This window comes from Buteo buteo, chromosome 21 (genome assembly GCF_964188355.1).
Source record: "Buteo buteo chromosome 21, bButBut1.hap1.1, whole genome shotgun sequence".
Taxonomy (NCBI): Eukaryota; Metazoa; Chordata; class Aves; order Accipitriformes; family Accipitridae; genus Buteo; species Buteo buteo.
The window spans coordinates 16,672,392-16,691,403 of record NC_134191.1 but is presented as its reverse complement, the minus strand read 5'-3'; the positions used below and the strand labels follow the sequence as shown (position 1 = coordinate 16,691,403).

Sequence of the window (19,012 nt, the reverse complement as noted above, 5' to 3'; positions counted from 1 at the left end):
TTGACTTCTGGCATGACAATTAATATCTCTAATAGTTTATAAAAAAGAAGTTATTTGAACACTTCTGTACGTACTTCTGTTATACTCTAAGATAAAGGGAGAAATGTAAAGCTTTGCCTAACCAGCTCATATGCATTAATATTATTTTAACTATTTATCTGCCAAAACCTTTAGGCCAACTTCCTGACAACATTCCTGTGTATAATGTCTGTAAACAGGAGTGCAGTCTCCAGAAGATGAGCATCATGCTCATGGAGATAATCTAGTGCACAGCATCTAGTTTCCCTCCCAAACTCCACATAAAATCAGTGTAGCATTCTTAGTTGTCCAGAAAATTGTCCTTCAAAGGCTATTTTAATTAAAATCAGACCCATTGTCTTTGTCTGAAATGCTTTTCCTCACAAAGTGCACATCAGTCTTAGTGGTTATCATGAAATGATTTTATGTACTGTATTTCAGAGACTTTTTTTTGTCATTTCTGGCAAAGGTAAAATATATTTTCATGCTATGTATTGCAGCAAGGAAAAATTTTGGCAATATTTTGATTCAGCTGACTATATACTTTCTTGGGAATGTATATTGGAAAAAGCAAGGAAAGGAAGGAGAAGAGTGAGCAGTAGTAGTAATGAAAGAGAATTAGTACGAGGGAGCAAACCAATGAAAATAAAATGCACCATCAAATATTTCTCATGATATTATGAATGAAAACTCTAGGTAGCGTGGTAGGACTAAAGCCATTGCTTATACTCTCTGTTAATATCAGTTTAGATACAGGATTTCTGTAAAGGAGAGTGTTTACTTTTTTAAAAATAACTAATTACAAGCAGATCTTTTCTCCAGGATATCTAAACTAATGAGCACTTGTAAAATTGTGAACTGCTATATCACAAAGCTACAGCAAAGTTCATTACACAAGATCTATATAGCAAATGCCATTGTGAAGGGCTAAACCACCAAATACGTCAAATGCCAGCGCAGATACTGAGGGGGAAAATGTGAGGTATTTCAGTTAGCCTCAAGACTGAGGAAAGCAGGAAACTGATTAAAAAGTGGCAAACAGTCATTTGTGTGCAAGTGCCAAGAGCCCCAAGGTGAAATACTAGCAATCAGTGATCAATGAGTCCTAAAGAAAACTTAAACTGTTATCCCCAAATATTCCCATTTTAAGACCTGGAGTATTAGCTGTAAAGTTATTTCAAAATGATGCTGCATGTAATCCCCACCTAGCATTTTTTAAGAGAAAAAAAAAAGAAGAAAATTTCTATTTCTGTGGATTCTTTCAGAATGCTCCATCTTGCCCAAAGTTCACTCCTTTTTAACAGGAGGCCAAACCCTTGTTCCTTGCATCTTGCAGTAAGCTTTCAACTGCATTAGTGAGTCAGCAAAAGTGACTAACTTTCTTTTGAAGTTACTACTAGCAGCTTGAGATATGATTGAAAATGCTTTGGTGTTTCCAGAAAAGCTTTCTCTTTATTAAAAAAAAGAAAAGAAAATATTTAAATATTATGCATGTATTCTTTTTAATAATCTAGATCAATTAAGAGGTGAAGTGATCCTGATTTAGAACTCCTATGTGTAGTGGAAGATTTTTTGTTCTGTTTTGTTTTTAAAGTGAAGAGGGAAGTATCATCTAGAAAGGCAGAGCAACATCAAATTCCTGGCAGGTGAATTAAACTAATGTGGACTTTTAATCATTAAGTAACCTTTAAAATACATTATGCAAGAACTTCTGTTGCTTTGAGTTTTTCAAACAAGATTACTTAAAGGTTTTTAAAAGCTTTTCCAGAGCAACAAAAAAAAGGGAGATTGCAATGAGATCCAAACACAAGATAGTGTTTTGATGCCCAAAGTATTGGGTTGAAATGTATGGACTATGTTTTTTAGATGATCAGTTTCTTCTACTAAATGTCTGATGATATTATGATGAGAATGTAGTTCCTTGTGTACTTAGGCATTCTAGTTTGTCTACAGACAGAAATGAATCTCTTCTGATACAGTTATCATGGTGACAGTCCAGCTGGTGGTAGCTAACATTGTATAACGCTAGAGATGGATATTTCCAAGTAAATCCACTATATGTTTCTTTCTAAGAACAGATTGTCCTTGAGAGAGAATCACACTTCATATCCAGAAAAGTAAATTTATATATTTGTGTGTGTGTATATATATCAGCTTTAAAGAAGAAATTTACAATGTTTAGAGACAAGCTTTCAAAAATAAACAAATCAATGCCCTGTTCATACTACTTGAACCTCTGTAACATATTCAGGGTATCTCTTCTCTGTGAGCCAAACTGGCCTCCTGACATCCTTCCAAGACAGTCTGTTTCCAAGAAATCTATAAACTCTATGTCTATGGGCTCCAAATAACTGCTATTAGTGGGATCTGTAGGTGTGTATTACAGAATATCCTAAGTTTAGGGCTGACAATTTAGATCCCTGTCTTGCTCCTTGATAGTTCAGATCCAGAACTAGTTCGCTTTATCATTCTCGGTTTGAACAATGCCTTGGAATGTTGACTGTTTCTAATACATTCATTAGAAATCAATTCACCCTTCCTCTCTAGTCAAAGTATGGGTCTGAAAAGAGGCACCTTTTTAACAACTACAGTGTGTCTCCTTTAAACTGAGATACATTTCTTTCACTGTAAAAGTTACAGGGACTTAATTCCTGTCTCACAAATTAAATTCAGTAAAACTTGCTATACTATAACTAAGCTTAGTAAGGATTAGTAAAGAAAGCTGAAAGAAATTTTTATAGTACATTTTTAAATTTCCTAACTTTTCCCTAGCCATCTATTTTTCAGCTTATCTAGCCTTAGTAGATCCCATGACTTAAAAATCATGTACCTTTAGAATTAATATGCATCCTAACTAACCTCAATTGGATTTTAAGCATACAGAAAAACTAGTCACAACTCATGAATTAATAGATGATAAAATAAAGATTGAGCTATGCCAACTGATTTTTTTAGAAACTTTATTATTGTCACTGACATTTACCAGGATTGTTTTGGAAAGAAATATTTCAGTCACAAATACAACAAGCAAATTCCTTTATTCCGCTCCCCGCTTCCCAACCCCTGGGTTCTTTTCCTTTTCTGTCTCCTTCTTGTTTTCTTTTTTTTCAGCTGAGCTTATATTTGTGAAAATGTATTAAAGTGTTTCCTTAAGTATAGTCATTTATTTTTGGGAAAAAAAAAATCTGTTAATCTGCTGGAAAAAGAAATTCTCATGTAAAAATAAGTAGCAAACTGTCTTTTGATTGAAGGATGTACCTTGCAAATGAGACCTCAACAAAATATTCTCCAAAGGGTTTGACTTGACAAGTGTGCCTGCCTTTATACTGTAGGATCATAGATTAACTAATGGTTCCAGTTCCTTTGTATTCATCTTGAAGCACAATATTGATCAGTTCTTTTCCAGGCATAAAATCCTAAAATGAAAGGATGAGGATCCTCCTCCACCCACTGCCTTTGCCCAGACAGTGTGGAACTAATTCCTTCATGTGGTGCATGCAAAAATGGCAATGGGAAAAGCTGCATGAAGTAAAGAACACTCTAGGTTGTTTGTAGAGGGTTTATTAAGAACCCCATTATGGGCACTGAATATAGTCTCAGGAAACAGATACACAACAGTAAATAGCAACCAGCCTTAATACAAGAGATGTTCTATACTAGTCTTCCAAATCTGTGTAAACAACAACAAAAAACCATTACAGTGATCAAGAAGGCCTGAGATGAGATTTTTTTGTTTTGTTTTAAAATCTGTGAGGCAACTGAAGTTATAATGATGGATGTAGTATAAAAATCTCATTAAGTAAACAGATAGTTTTGGGAATAAAGGGAACTGTCATCCCATGTACTGAATTGTACCTAGGATGAGTGAGAGTCTTTTGATCTATATAAAGTCATGATGGATCATGCTATATGTATGTTCAGATTTATTCAAGGTAGAGTAATGACTGCTTCTATCTATACTATAAAAGGGAGTATAATAGCTTCAAGCCTTCTTGCATATATACTTCCAGAATTGACAGCATAAAAATCTTTTCCGTTATATACAGGCGTATCAGCAAAGTTGCTGAGAGCTTCTATTAAGCAGCCTAGGCCAGAGAAAAAGCTACTTAAACTCTCCTTAAAAGAGTACAGCTAACCATTTTCTACTTTGTCTATAGGATGTGACCTCTATGTGCCAGAAATCTATTCTTGTGAATTATAGGTTAGCTAAGGATGTCTCGTCTACATTAAAAAAAAAGAAGGGGGGGGGGGGGGGGAGAGAGAAAAAAAAAAAAGGAGGCAAAAAAAGGGAAAGGAAAAAAAGAAAAATCTTTGTTTTACACAAATAGTCCTTTAAGATTCTGGTTGGATTTTGGAATGGTTCAGGGGTTACACTAATTATACCCAGTTAATTTTGCCTTGCAATTACCTTTCAGTATTTGCCTAGGTTGTTAAGACTTGAAGATGGTTGATACTGATGTCTTTGAAAAGCACGTTTAAAAATCCACTTCCAAATTCTTTCCAATCATCAATTTATGTAGTGTTCATTATACAGTGTAAGAATATAGAAGTGCTTGGTACTGTAGTTAGGCACCTACTATGTCATGTGACAACCGCAATTATCTCTTTTGGTGACAAATGCAGCCTTTGCAGTGATTACCTTTAAAAAAATCATAGCCAATTAAATAAAATTCTGTGACATTTCAAAGACTGTTAATCACAACCAAATGCTGTAAATGTCAGGATGCATTGAAATTTTTGCTGCTAACTGATGAATCACTGAGTTAATTGTAGTTCATCATAAGGCCCTTGTCATTGTTATTATTATGGAAAACACTTTCATCACTCTTGCTATTCAATAAAATTAAAGTTCTAGACAAATATGAGAAGATATTACTCATCAAAGCATTTGAATTTAATCTCATTCTTCAAAATATTCAAACAGATAACTACATAGAATAATGCAGATGCATAGAGTGATGTTTTAAAATAAATATATGAAGTCGTTCCCCCTTTGTTATTTTCCCTTTTAATATAGCTTGTTTCTTTCAAAATATGTTGTCCATATGAAGAATATATCACTTGACCAAGTAACTTCAACTTTATGAGAAAATATTGGATCTAAGATCATACTAATGAAGGAATGCCACTTTAATAATGCTGGTTCTGGTTAAGACTGGAAAAACTGTCATGACTGAAGAATTTTAAGGATAGACTGCCTTGCAGATATCACAGATAAGAGTTTTCACACAGGCAGTGACCAAATATAGCTAACTCTGTAAACCCACATTAGTTTCCCTTTAAGTAACATGTTTCTATTACTGTTCACTGAGGTTCCTGTTTGATCAAAAGGAAACTGACCTGGAGGAGAGCTGTAGATGATATAAATGATTGTTGAGTGATATCTGTGGATGTGATTACTCAGATATAGAAATGCAAAGGCAGAAGAAAAAGGACAGAGCACTGCTGTAACCCACCATTGACTCCCTTTCCTACTGCAGGCATGTCTACAAAGATGACATTTTTAGAAGTTAAGAACTTTTTCTAGAAAAAAGGTTTTTAGAGTTTTGGGAAGAACAGTGAATATGTAAGGGTGAGTAGACTGCAGAAAACTTAAAGACAGAGCAGTTGCCATCCCAAATCAAACTAGAACACTCCGAATAAATTTTGTTGAATCCAGAAGCTGTCAGAGTCACTGCAAGGTAATCCACATTTAAACTTGAATACTACTTCTCAAACGGGACCACCCTTTTTTGGCATTATTCATCACAGATAGGCTAGTGAGGTGGGACAAGGTAATTATTGCTTGGCTTTCTCAATACCAAGAGAAAGGTGCTAGGATGAGACCTTGTCTGACCTCAAAGTTGGTAATGTACCTGAAAACTACATAGGAAGAGAACAAAAGAAGATTGTTCATTCATTAATGTGTACTCAAATGTTAGACCAATCTATAGAGTTGTGTGTTAATGCCCCAATTTATTGATCTTCTCACAGATTTTTTTAGTGTTCATACAGAATAATTAAAAATCAAATAATTTTCCGACTTTGCATATTTTGCTAAAAGCTGGATGTTTCACCTAAGTTCCTTGAATATATAAAATAGTACACAGATAAATAAGAACCTATTGTGCAATAAGAGCAAATGGAGACAGATGGTTTCAAAATTAAGGCACCAACTCCAGAATCAAGAGATCAAAGCTTCTGTTGTGACTCAGTCCAATTTACTTGTTCTTTGAACAGGAGAAAATCCTGTTTGTGGAATCATGAAACTTTCTTTGCGTACTCCAAAGGATATGTTGACTGCTGTCTAAGTACCTGTGCTCAAGTACTGCTGTTCAGTGACTTGAATTACTTATATGTATTCATTTCAAGTAATAGGAGAATCTGAGAATATATAAATATTAACTTGGTTCCCCCAGATAAACATTTTATGAAAAATAACATATGGAATGTAATCCTGAGTGAATATGAATGCCATATGAATAGTCATATGCCTCTCTATAAGTGGTGTATCTTCTGTACTTCAAAGTAAAATTATGTCATTAATTTCTTCTTTTTGTATAGCTTGTTCTTTTAAAATTATATTTAAATCAAAGCAAACCCTATATAGATGCATCAATACAGATCATCTATCTAAAACAGGGGAATACGCTTTTAATTTGGGGAAGGGCTATAGTTATGTATGTTTCTTATTTTTCAAGCTGATAAAATGGGGATATATAATGAATCCAGATTCTGTTACACAATTGAAGTTACAATTCAGCAAAAACATAATATCTATGATAAAATGTTTTCAACCTGAGGCTTTTTCACCTACTTCTAAGCATGCTAGGTTTGACAAGATCCATGTTTATCCAGCATGATCCTATCTATCTTCATCTAACAGCAATGTGCTGTAACTAATAATCGTTTCCTTTCACAGTTCAATCACACAGGACAAGGAAGTATTTGCAGCCAAGCCATAATGTTGATTACTGATGGAGCTGTGGACACATATGATACAATATTTGCAAAATATAATTGGCCAGACAGAAAAGTAAGTATGTTCTCACCTTTATTTGATGGAAAACCCAAAGCTTCATACCCAATATAAACTGTATGCCTACTGAAAAGTCAGTAACAATCCTTCTAATGATCTAAAAATTATTTTGGATAACTGGATGTTTCACTAATGACAAAAATGATTCTTAAGTGATATTGCTCGAGGACAGAGATGGCCTTTTACTGTAGTAATGAACCTAGGATAATAAGTTATTAAGGAAGTATTTCCCTCCAGGGTACATTTTTGACCATTATATGATGCTTCCCCTGTGAGACACCATTAAACATGAAAAAAACTTTTCTCTTCTTTCTCCCAAAATATTCATTAATAATTCAATGCTTTTTGAAGCTAAAGAGGGGTATGTACTGTGGACAGTGAACAGTTTACTGTGACTGGAGAAGGAATAGATGTAGTACTCAGTTTTTTAATAAAATCTCACCAACTCTACCCCTCACTCTGCCAAATAAAGAAATTAAAAATACTATTTGGTTCTATCAATCTGTATAAAGAAATTTACCCAGAATTAAATTACCTTGTTATATAACACATGGATGTTATACAGTAATGCAGAAATCCCTTGAATTTTCCTGATGAGAAAGCTCTAGTAGGCCTTATGTTTGGATGTGAAATAATTTCCTTCTCTACTTTTTATCTTCTGCTAAGGAAAGTTTTGGGACTATTTTAGGAAGTTTTTTGTAGTTTGAGATACCTGTCATGTTATGTGCCTGTGGAAGCAACAACCACACTCTTCAAAGTGCAATTTGAGCAAGTAATTGATTAATATGAGTGTGCTGCATGGGGTTTCAGTATTCTGTGGGAAAAAAGTAGTAGCTTTGATTTGTATTTTTTAGACATATTTCTCTCTTTTATAAAATTACTTTTGTTTTTTATTCTCCCTTTTCTTGTTTACCCGAACTAAACCTCATCTATTAGCAATCAGTGAGCCAGAGAAAATGGGTAATTGGTGATTTTTTTTACTGATCTTCTGAAAATGTTATGTCAATTACTGTCATTTCATGTAGTAAAATTGACATACAACTATTCAACTTTTTGTTAAGAGTTTCTTATTCAGAGAAAGTGGAGTAATAACTAACTGCAGTCAGAAGATCTATTTTTCTCTTCAGATACCCTGCTCAGTCCTTTTATGTAACTTCATTCTCTAAAAGGAGAAAGTTCATACTTTTTGTGATTTTACCAGGACATGCCAGGAAGTCTGTAGTCTTTAAAAATATGCAAGAATACATCAGTATTTGCGTATATCCTGAGGAGACCTGTAATACTTCTCATGTGAATTGATGCTAGTCCTTGTGTAGTGGAAGGGATGAAGAAGTTTGATATTTAATTAATGCATTAAGATGTAGAACTAGGTATTATGAAAGAAGTTGCATTGCATGTCAGCTTTTGTCCATTTTGGTATTTATTGTATCATTGGGTCACATCTCAATTGGCAATATTGCTGAAATATTTGTTTCCCCTCTGTGACATACAAGAAGTACCTCCTTGAAATGTGGTTATCAACTATTTACAAGTTGGATGAGAGTATGTGACCTTTGATCTTTGTCTCCCTGCTTTTCACTGAGATTATTTGTTGTTGCTATTTACATGAAAATATCACCTGCCTTTTCTTATTCTGTGTTTACTGTTGAAGAGGGGTCATTCCTCAGGGTTAAACCTTTTACTGATTTTTCTGTTGATTAATTAGACATATGGAAAGTTACGGCTTTATAAAATACATTTGTCTGTTGAAATTACTGAATAATTCTGGAAACAGTAACATACTTGAACTGTAGCTTGTTTTTCAGATATTTAAATATTCAAAATGGAATCTTTTTTTATCAGACAGGTCATATGATACATTTTTCTTTCTAAGTAAATTAGTGTAGCTCCTTAATATCATATGGCTTAAGTTTTTTATCAGCTGGCTGTGCTCATATAAATGTCTGGTAGTAATATAGTCTCAATATCTGTCTTAAATCCATCTTTGTATTCACACTTATTTCCGAATGTTTTCTGATAGAAATAAGACAACTATAACCTGATTGTGAAATTATTATGTTAGTAGCTGCTTCTTCAGATCACAAATGTTTATAAACAACAGACAAAATTTTTCCTTTTTTTTTTTTAATTCCAAGATGTTTGCATACACTTTTATCTCTATAGAAATAGTCTGAGAGCTGTTAATTTCAGCTATAGGCTTCCGTATTTACTCTTAATATTTTAGTCAATTAAATCTTGTAATGGTTCAAGGTTTCAATGATCAGATGATGTATGAAGAATTTTCATTAAGCAATATATAAATTTAAACAAAATAAATAGAGGATATGAGGAATATGACTAAATCTAAGATAATCTAAATTATCTTTGGAATTTCAATCAGTATTTCTGGCACCTTCTCCCTCCCACTAATTTTATCTCCTTTCCTGTTTTGATATGATTGAGTGACTTTGTAGGCTAGGACTAGCTCTGTTTTATGAAAACATAACTTATTTTGTTCCACTGGAAAGGAGGCTTAAAAATGTAAAAACCTTGTGGCCAGTCTTTCCTCTCTTATTCAATGGGATATTATCTGATTTAAGTTGTTAAGTCCTCAAATGTTCCATGAGAACATTTGGCTTTATCTAGCAAACACTGATGTCTAAGGAGATGTACAGAATCTCTCAGAAGTATGTGCCTCTGATGTCATATTTTCTTATACTGTGAAGTTAGTTCCTCTCTTTAAGTATGGGAAGAGACCACGGGAAAACTCTATCATATGAAATCAGTAAGGAAAGCATTCTCTGAAACAGTCAGCAAAGTATTTTCATAAAACCATGTGCTATATATCTTTCATGTGCAAATCAACAGCTATATCTGAGATAACAATACTTAGCACAGCTGTTGCAATAAGCATCAGGACAGGTTTCCCTTTGGGTATACTTCTGCAAAGGCCTAGCATGAAGAATCCTAACTTGTTTAGCAAGGACACAGTGTTTAGAAAGTAGCTTTTACTTTGTGTGCAATATTCTACCCAACTCTTATAAAATATTTAATGTATTATACAGTGTTCTAAACTGTATATTAAAAAATATGTAGAAAAAAATCAAATCAGTTTGTCCTCTTTTCAGCCTGAAATGTTTCACTATGAAAAACATAAAAGATTTCCATATGTATGCTTTAATGCATTAGAGCTTTCAATGTTCTTAGATTTGTTATTCTAGAAAAGAATTATTGAAAACGCAATATCCTACATATTTGCAGTGTCATTGTGCCTAAAAATTGTGCATGCAGTGCCATTCAAGATCCTCTGCTTTTGCATTACACCATCTTTATTCTCTCCAAAGCTATTTTTTATATTTATAAATCACACGTTTGTACTGCTTAGTAGTTTTTTTCTCGTATTTTTTTGTTCTGTATTCATCTATAAGTTGCCTTGCCATCTTTCTTATCATTTATGTTTTTCCTGCCATTTTGATACTCTGGTGGACAGTGGTGGACAAAGGAATAGCTCTAATTGAGATAAGTTCTTAAGTTTTGGTTTACCTCAATTTCCCTGTCAGCAATTACCTATTTCAATTATGTTTTACATAATGTTAGATAATATTAAATATATCATCATTAGTTGCAGCATAAACATCTTGTTCTCTTATAGAAAGGAACAAATTCTTCATATAACTGTTAAGGCTTTGCCAGTTTGTTGGTGACACTCTCTAAAAATGGAGAGTGAAAACACACTATCACCATATAAATAACAATTCACAATTTCTTCTTTTTTTCCAAGCCATCTATATCTTTGCAAAAAATAGTCATTTTAAAAAAGATACTTGTGTAAACAGTGATAAGAGCACTTTATTACATATAATTGTAGATGTATTCTGCATGACAACTGATCAAAACCTGCTTTTTTCTGATAATGTATTAAATAAAAATTGTGTTGCAATAATTTTGAAATGGAAGAACTTGGCTTCAATTAAATCCCCCAAATTAGCTTAAATTAAGTAATTGAGTTTTTTGGGGGGACATCAGCCTGATTTGTGTGTAAGGTAGAGAATTATGACCATCAAAAGACTGTTTAAAATTATCTGGTGGACTGTTTCCTTGAAAGAAGGAACACCTTCATTCTACTGTTTATTTTATGAGTCCCTATCTCCGCACCAAAAAACTCCACTTCCCCATGTTTTCTTAATATATTCTGCTACTTAAAATGTAAATCTAGTGGATGCTATTTTTATAACATACTATGTTTTATTTGTATGACTAAGGCTTTAAGTTAATGTCTACTTCCTTTTTTTATGAGTCCATAAATGTGATCTTGTACCTTAAGGAGGTAGGTTCTCATGCATTATAAATGAGTTTATGCTATATACATAATTTTTCTCATTCATGAAACTTACATTCAGTATTTTCAAGTTTCGATAATTCACTTATGACAGCTCTGCCACATGAAGTACTAAAAAGAGAACAGTTAATCTGCAAGAGTAAATCAAACTACACCGTCATAAAAAAGCCCAGGTTTTCACCATGTAGCAGAAATAAATATTTAAAAAGATTAGTACCAAGAAAGTGTTTGTTTACAATTATAACTACGATATAGTTGCAATGCTTTTTTTTGTTGTGTTTTTTTGGTTTTTGTTTTTTTGTTTTTTGGGTTTTTTTACATGTTCTATTTCATGAGAAAGCCTTTAAGTCTCAAAATACCATTTTGATGTCAGTTGGAACAAAGAATGTCATGCTTTTACTGTATATTATTGCTTCTACTATTATAACCAAATGCACTATTAGAAACCAAGCAAAATACTGCACTTACATATTTCACTAGGTACCTTATTCTAATTTAAAAGCATGAAAAGATGTTGTTGTGGGGTGGGGAGGGGCAGGCAAATGGATACGACTACAGGAAAAGATAGTCCTTCAGGTTTGCTCCCAGAAAGTAGTACCACTAATTGCCTCTTCTTAAATAACACAGTCCTACCTCCTCGCTATTCAAAAATTCCAGGAAGGTAACTCATCAGAAATTCCAGGAAGGTTAACCTTGTGAATGTTGCTGAAATGGTATAGCACATCTAAAAATGAAATTACAATGTGATCAAAGATATTGTCAGAGCTTCAAGCCCTGTCATGCTCTCTGTTGAAAGCCATTTTAGTCACTAATGGAAAATTAATAAACTTGGAACAGAAAGTATCTACTTAGATAATATTTAACGTATTTTGACATTTTAAATACAGCAAGACTGTTCTCAGTATGTTGTGCCATTGCAAAGGAAAATAATGTAGTAAATCCTTTTGTATAAATGTATGAAGGAACACTTTAAAACCCTAGTGACTCACCAGCAGCTCCATGAAGTCTCATGATTCTTTTTCACTACTGGCTAAAATGACCAACTGCCTGCATATTTTGCAGCATGGGTCTTTTTCTCTCCTCCTTTCCCCCATTGTTTTTATGTGGCTATCAAGTTCTATACTTCAATAAAGCCCTTCTCCTCATTGTTTTGGAGAAGCCCAAAAGCATTTCATCCATGACCATGATTCAGGACAGAGTCTAAAATCCCATTGAGATCAAGGGGAAATAAGTATATAATTGAAGTATATAACCAAATATTTTTGTGAAATTTCAGTTTGAATAGAGTCTTCTAGTATTCCTTTTTCAGAGGGCTTGATGCAGCACTCACAAGTGGTCAAGGAAGATACCATCTTTGTGAGCCGTTGTGACTTGCAACATCCAGAAATGAATGTTCTGCTCCCTTAGCCTGAGAGCTCTTCACTTGGTGATATTGTACTATGTGCAAAATCTGGAAAAGAAAGCAAAAGAATCATTGAAGCAATTGAACTATATCCTTCCCTTTGGGTTTGTCCTTTGATCCTGAAATAGCTACATGGTATGGCAGATACATGCAAAACCAGAAGCAATAATCCCTCACTACTTAGTAAAGTGAAATGGAAACCAAAACCCCACCTCATTTTCTAGAATCAAATCCAGCGAGACAAGCCAGAAGTATCTCCTGAATTTTGTCTCTGTTGATAAGAAGGAAGGATGAATGTAGTCTAGAATTAATGTTTTGCTTTTTATTTTTTTTAAATCTGGGTTAAAAGTACCACCACATTCAATTACCTTACTCATTATTCTGCAGCCTTTCGCTTACTGGGCAAGTAACAGAGAATAGAATGTCATCTGTCTGTCTCCTACTATTCTGAGGTCTATGGGGAGAGTTCATTTTGTATGGGAGAGAAATTATTTTCTTTCTGTTTATGAACCATTACAACAAGTCAGGGATTTAAGGTGTTTTCTGTCAGTGCTAAGACTTCAGGTAGGGTGAATATAAAGAATACCTGCAATAACATCTGTATTCCTATTGCTGAATGATTGTGACGCAGAAAGACCTAACAGCTAATGCTGCCTATGTCTGAATAGAACTGTTGAAATGTCAAGATAAATAGTTCCATGACTTTAAAGTATTTATACCTGCTTTTGCATCTGCTTTGTATGAAAAATTTCACAGTCTGGAAGGTCTCTGGGTCTATATACAATACTTAAAATTATATCTGAATCCAGAGATTAGCACCTCAAAATTTGCTGGATTTCGATTTGATTTCATAATAATATATTTGCTGACAATAATAATCAGTTGATAACTCCCTAGCTATGTGGGACTTTAATGCATAGTTTTACAGGATCAATATTTATAGTACATTTAATAATATACAGCATTATGCTGTCCTAAATACTTAAGAAAATACTTAGTCATTACTGGTGACTATGGGTCACTTGGTCACTAAAGACCTTTAATTCAATCTGCTCATTTATATTAGAGATCTGTGAAATAAATATTCACTTTTAATAATTCTGCATTTTATCTTTTTTAGTAAAAATTTATGTAGTGAGTTTAAAGATGACCAACAATCTATTGGCTTCATAATATATATACAGACACACACATATTTTTTTTTTTATATATATATAAAAAATTCCTCAAACATTTAGTCTACCATAGACAGGAAAGAATGCTTTCCATACCCTCCTTTAATAAAGGAAGATGAAAACATGACACGTTGTCATTTCCTTTGTCTGAAAACTATCCTAAAGACAAACATGAAATCAAGTGGATGCTGTGAAAATAGGCTACAAGAAAATGGGTAGCTGCATTGTGGCATTGCATTGGTGACAAAACATCTTTTTCTTCATGTCTGCTATCCACAAGATTACAAACCTTTCTGCAGATTTTTAACCAAGTCTCTGTAGCTTAGGAACCTGCTGATGTTGGCAACATGGAACATTAGTACAGCAAATTGAATGTCTCATGTACAATGTTGTCTGGGTGTTATTAAATTGATTTTTTTTCTAAAGAGACTGAAGTACTTTCGAGGCGGATGTTATTACTGCTACACAAGCCGTATGCTTTATTACTGGTTATCTCAAGAACAAAAGAAGGTCCAGACACTTTATAGGCCTTTCAAGCTATGACATAACTTACATTAATTACCTATCTTTTTAGGTGCCCCTGCAGTATGATGAAAGATAGAGTATGAGATCAAACAAAAGTTCTTGATTTGGGGATAAAGGGAAACAACTCCTCACAGAAATGTTGTAGTCCTAGTTTCCTGCCCCATCTGCAATTTTTGAGGGGAAGAAAAAAAGGTTTAGAAAAAGATTATTCTTTTCTGCATTATTAGTTCTCCCTTTTAAAGAGAAAAAAAAGCAGGTAGGTTTCTGTTTCAGTGAATACCTTTTTTTTTTTTTTCTCTTTTGTGAGAACTACCAGAATGCTGTCTATGAATTGGTCACTACTGTTTCTACTTGTATTCTTTAATATGACACTCAAAGTAGTTAAGAATTCTTATCTAGGTCAATGTCAATTTAATTTGCCATGAAAAAACTCCTTCTGCAGTGCTTAAAACCAAAAACTTGGAGATGTTTTTTGTGAAGATAAGTGTAATTGAATCTTATCCTCAGGGTGTATGTGGATTGCCAGAGGAAGGATTACTGCCTCTCATATACAGAGTTATATGGTTGGCTAGAATCATATAGTGGCTAATGCTTTCTGAATGTTTTAAGAATTTTAGTTGGGAAGGTCATTTATACAGAATGTAAATGTATATCCAAAGTGCCATTACCCTGTTAATGTTTGTCATGCAATCAGAAATAGATGCAAAAGTAAATTAACTATGCGTCATACAGAGTACCTTATAAACACTGGGCAGTCAAAATGGAGAATAATCCACAATCTGAAATAGATTGTCCAAAGTACTTTTGGGAAACTCATGAGTATTAATAACACAAAAGTCATTACTTTTGCTTGTAAAAAAGAAGTTAATTTTTATGTAGTATATATAGACAAAAAGAGTTCCAAAATTTAAGATAAAATATGTGTACATAAAATGTGCCTAGATGACTACAAGTAATCACTACTTGCGTCTGGCATAAACTCCATATCACTGAAATATGTGGCCGAAAGCCATTATTAATAAGAGACCAAGGTACTGTAAGTAAATATCCTAATAAGAACCTGATATCTTATGGATTCTGTTTACTAATCCACAAAATGAATATAATAAAGCCTGACCTGATATTTGAAGTGCTGTAAGGTCTTAATTTTTTAAAAATTTATTTTTGTGGAGTTGTTATACCAGAAGCAAAACAGTTAAAGTAGGCATAGTAATTGCACAAATATGCCCATTTCATTCTGTGGACTATGTCTATTCTTGAGGTGGTGTTTTTTTGTGAAGAATTATGTCATCCACTTAAGGAAATAGTGAGATCATTTATTTCTTGAAGTTCAACATGATAAAACCTGTATTTTAGTTTGTGTGGTTTAAACTGAATACTGCAATTATACTAAAAGCCAGGATACCGTTCATAGTCTGCTTGGTTTTAATTACTTCTCTTTATATATGTATGTATCTTTTTACTTAAACATGACAGGCAGAAAAGAGATGTTGAAGGCTGTCAGAGCTGTTCTATTTTAGATGAGTATCTACAGTCTCTGTAAAATATCAAGAATGTATACTGTTAATTGCGAGTAACCCACTAACAAAAAGGTGACCAGAGCTGCATATATGAAACCCATTTGGTTGCATTTGACGATAAAGAGATAACACAGTATTCCAATCAATTAATTTGGATTAATAATATATATATAAAAAAAAGTACAGGTAGTAAAAAACCTGAAGATGATGTTGGACTGAATGTCTTCCTAAATAACCTGTTTAAAGTTTGGCTTCTGGAGGTAGATTAAATTAACTGAATCTATATTAAAGGTTACATTACACAGGAGAGCCTTGGTGAAAAGTAAGTTGATGAAAGAGACAAAATTAGGGTTATGCTGTCATCTCTGCTTCCTTCTCCTATAGCCTGAAATAAGAAGGATGTAATAGATCTACAAGCCTGCTTGCTTTATAGGTACTTTCTGTTCTGTAGAGCACAAGATAAGAAATGAAAACTTTTCTCTGATTCTATAGACAGGGAAGAGTGAAAACTTTGTATGTATTTTGGAGTAAGTTTTAAAAAGCTGTCCTTATGATGTTTTAGGTCTCTGTTAGGGTTTTTAGAACATGCTGCAATAAAATTTCAATTTTTTAATTTTTTTTTTTTAAATGCAAGATTAAGCTTGAATCAGTAGTGGACAAGTATTAATAGGATTAAAGATATTTTTATGACTAACAAGAATGTTCACAGTTACATGTGGTAATACAAGTAGAGGAGACAGTGCAATGGTGAGGCTTAAATAGGAAAATGGGTAATTGCACCTTTTCCTAACCAATAGGTCAGATTCATCGCTAGTCCAATGAGGTATGGCAATTCCAGTAGCCTGCATGTAATTGGCAAGTACCCTGGAAAACTATAGACCAGCTCAAAGAATAACTGTTTTCAGACATTTTCATCTGAGTACTGAACTATATTTTTACCTAGTTTGTATGATCCGTTCTTAGTTCATTCCAGTATCACTTTTCCTTTAATGACATCTTCATATACTCTATTTTATGTAACTCTTACTGAATTAAAATAAGCCATAGTGTGTTGTTTCATTATATACTGAGGCTTTAAGTTAACTTCTGTTGGATATTTACATTAAGAAGGTTGGTAAATTGCATGTTTAAATATCAAATCTCAAGAGATGTTTGGAAAGCGAACGTTACAAAGGGAGGAAGTTAAATGTTTGGTATCGTATTCTCTTGCTGGCATCCCATTACATATAGTAAATGGTATTTCTTGCTCATTTTGCTCTGAGGGGCCAAATTCTGCTGGTTTAGAAGTATAACAGACATTGTTTATATGAAATTATTATTCATATATACCATTTTCCCACAGTACCTCTGTTATCCTTCGCGGTGTCTGGCTATAGAACAATCCTGCAATACATGCACATATATCAAGACAGTACAGAAGATTCATTACATGCAAGGGATCATATATGTGTAGTTTAGTATTAATTTCAGCAAAGCGCTTACATATGTGAATTATTACATCTCTGCTAACCAAAGAAATAGTGTCAGGCATACATTAAAGTGTTTTACTGAATTAAGAGCTAAACAAGTTATCCAAACAATCCCATCTTTAGAACTCTGTTGTGGGTCTGCTGATTCTTTCTGAGTGGTTGAATCTTTAACTGTGTTACTGGTTCTGCATTTTATAGAATACCCATTTAGAGCACGCTGTTTGTTTATCTCACTATATTTATACTTACTTTTTCTAAACCAACATAACAGCATTAACTACATTCTGAGACTTCTGAAAAACATGGCAGTCTCTGTAGACTTAACTTTCGTGTTCTGTTCCCATGTGCAGACATCTGCTGCAAAACTGATAAAACCCTATTCTTCTCTATGAGGTTCTAAATGCCATCATCTCATAATCCTCTCTACTACCCTTACCGTAATTGTCTCTGTGCAGAATGGACAGAAAGAGATTTGCACATCTGAATAAATATGTTCTGTTTCTGTGGGATAACACTTGTGCACTGACTTCTGGTAAGATTTAAGCTCAGTCACAGAGGTTTCCCCTTATGAGTCCTTGAAACCTTTTTGCTGCATTTTAACATTGAAGCTGAGTTTAGTGCATTGTTAGAAAAAAAAAAAAGTCCTTATTCTGCCATCTTATGTTATTAGACTTTCATATCTTGAAAAACATGTAGGATTTTGAATCATCCAGGACTCATTATTGAAGAAGGCTTTAAAATCCATTGTAGTAGTGAAGTGTGTATCCCAATGGCTGTTGTTCAGCATGTCATTATGAAAATAGAAGCAGCTGTTAATATTTACTTATAAAACATTTTGAAATTTGTGTTATATTGAGGTTCATAAAATAGAACACCTACAGAGCATATGGAACAAGAGACACTTGGAACAGGCCTTTTTTTGAGTAAGAGATATCAGAAGCATACTTTTGTTTAACCCAATCATTTTGTGTATTTTTATGTATGTATATATAGAGAGAGAATGAGAGAGAAATCTACTTGGATACAAAATAGGAATTTGTTTTTTAATTCTGGCTTTTCTGGACAATTCAAGACAGAAGCCACTTAGGGCTTGGTTTTGTGGAAAAGTGTGTGTCTTGCAAATTGTACAGTCAACTTCCATATCTCTGACGCTTCAATAGGATCTGGAAATATTCAGCAACTTCTGGTAACATTTTTATGTTCACCAGCTATTTTGAAAATAAATAGAAACAGGTTATCCTCGTTTGAGGAAAAACATTGCCACAAACGCCCTCAGAAATATAACTGCGCTCTTTTGTCAAGAAGCCTAAAGGAAAATTTTGAAGTGTGTATGAATGGAGACAACGGACATATCTGCTAGGCAAGTTGCTGGGCATTCCTATTGGTAAGAACAAAATATGATGGTATTGTGAAATATAGTAGTTATTCCAAGAATTTTCTATCACATCGTTCTGTTTTTCAGGCTCTGATGAAGGAGAATTTTTCATTTTTTAATAATGTCCAAAGTAGTATCAGTTATGGTCTGTCTCTATGGTTTTTAGTTGAGTTAATAATACAAGATATTAGT

The 19,012-nt window shown here is 33.5% G+C and overlaps 1 protein-coding gene across 1 annotated transcript in view; it reads left to right on the top strand.

The window, feature by feature from the left end:
• Window positions 1-19,012, top strand: part of CACNA2D3 (calcium voltage-gated channel auxiliary subunit alpha2delta 3) — a 475,703-nt gene that overhangs the window by 233,736 nt on the left and 222,955 nt on the right. Inside the window, exon 11 of the mRNA XM_075052542.1 lies at window positions 6,920-7,033. Within this exon, the coding sequence (XP_074908643.1) occupies window positions 6,920-7,033 (114 nt within the window). The remainder of the gene's footprint in view (window positions 1-6,919; window positions 7,034-19,012) is intronic.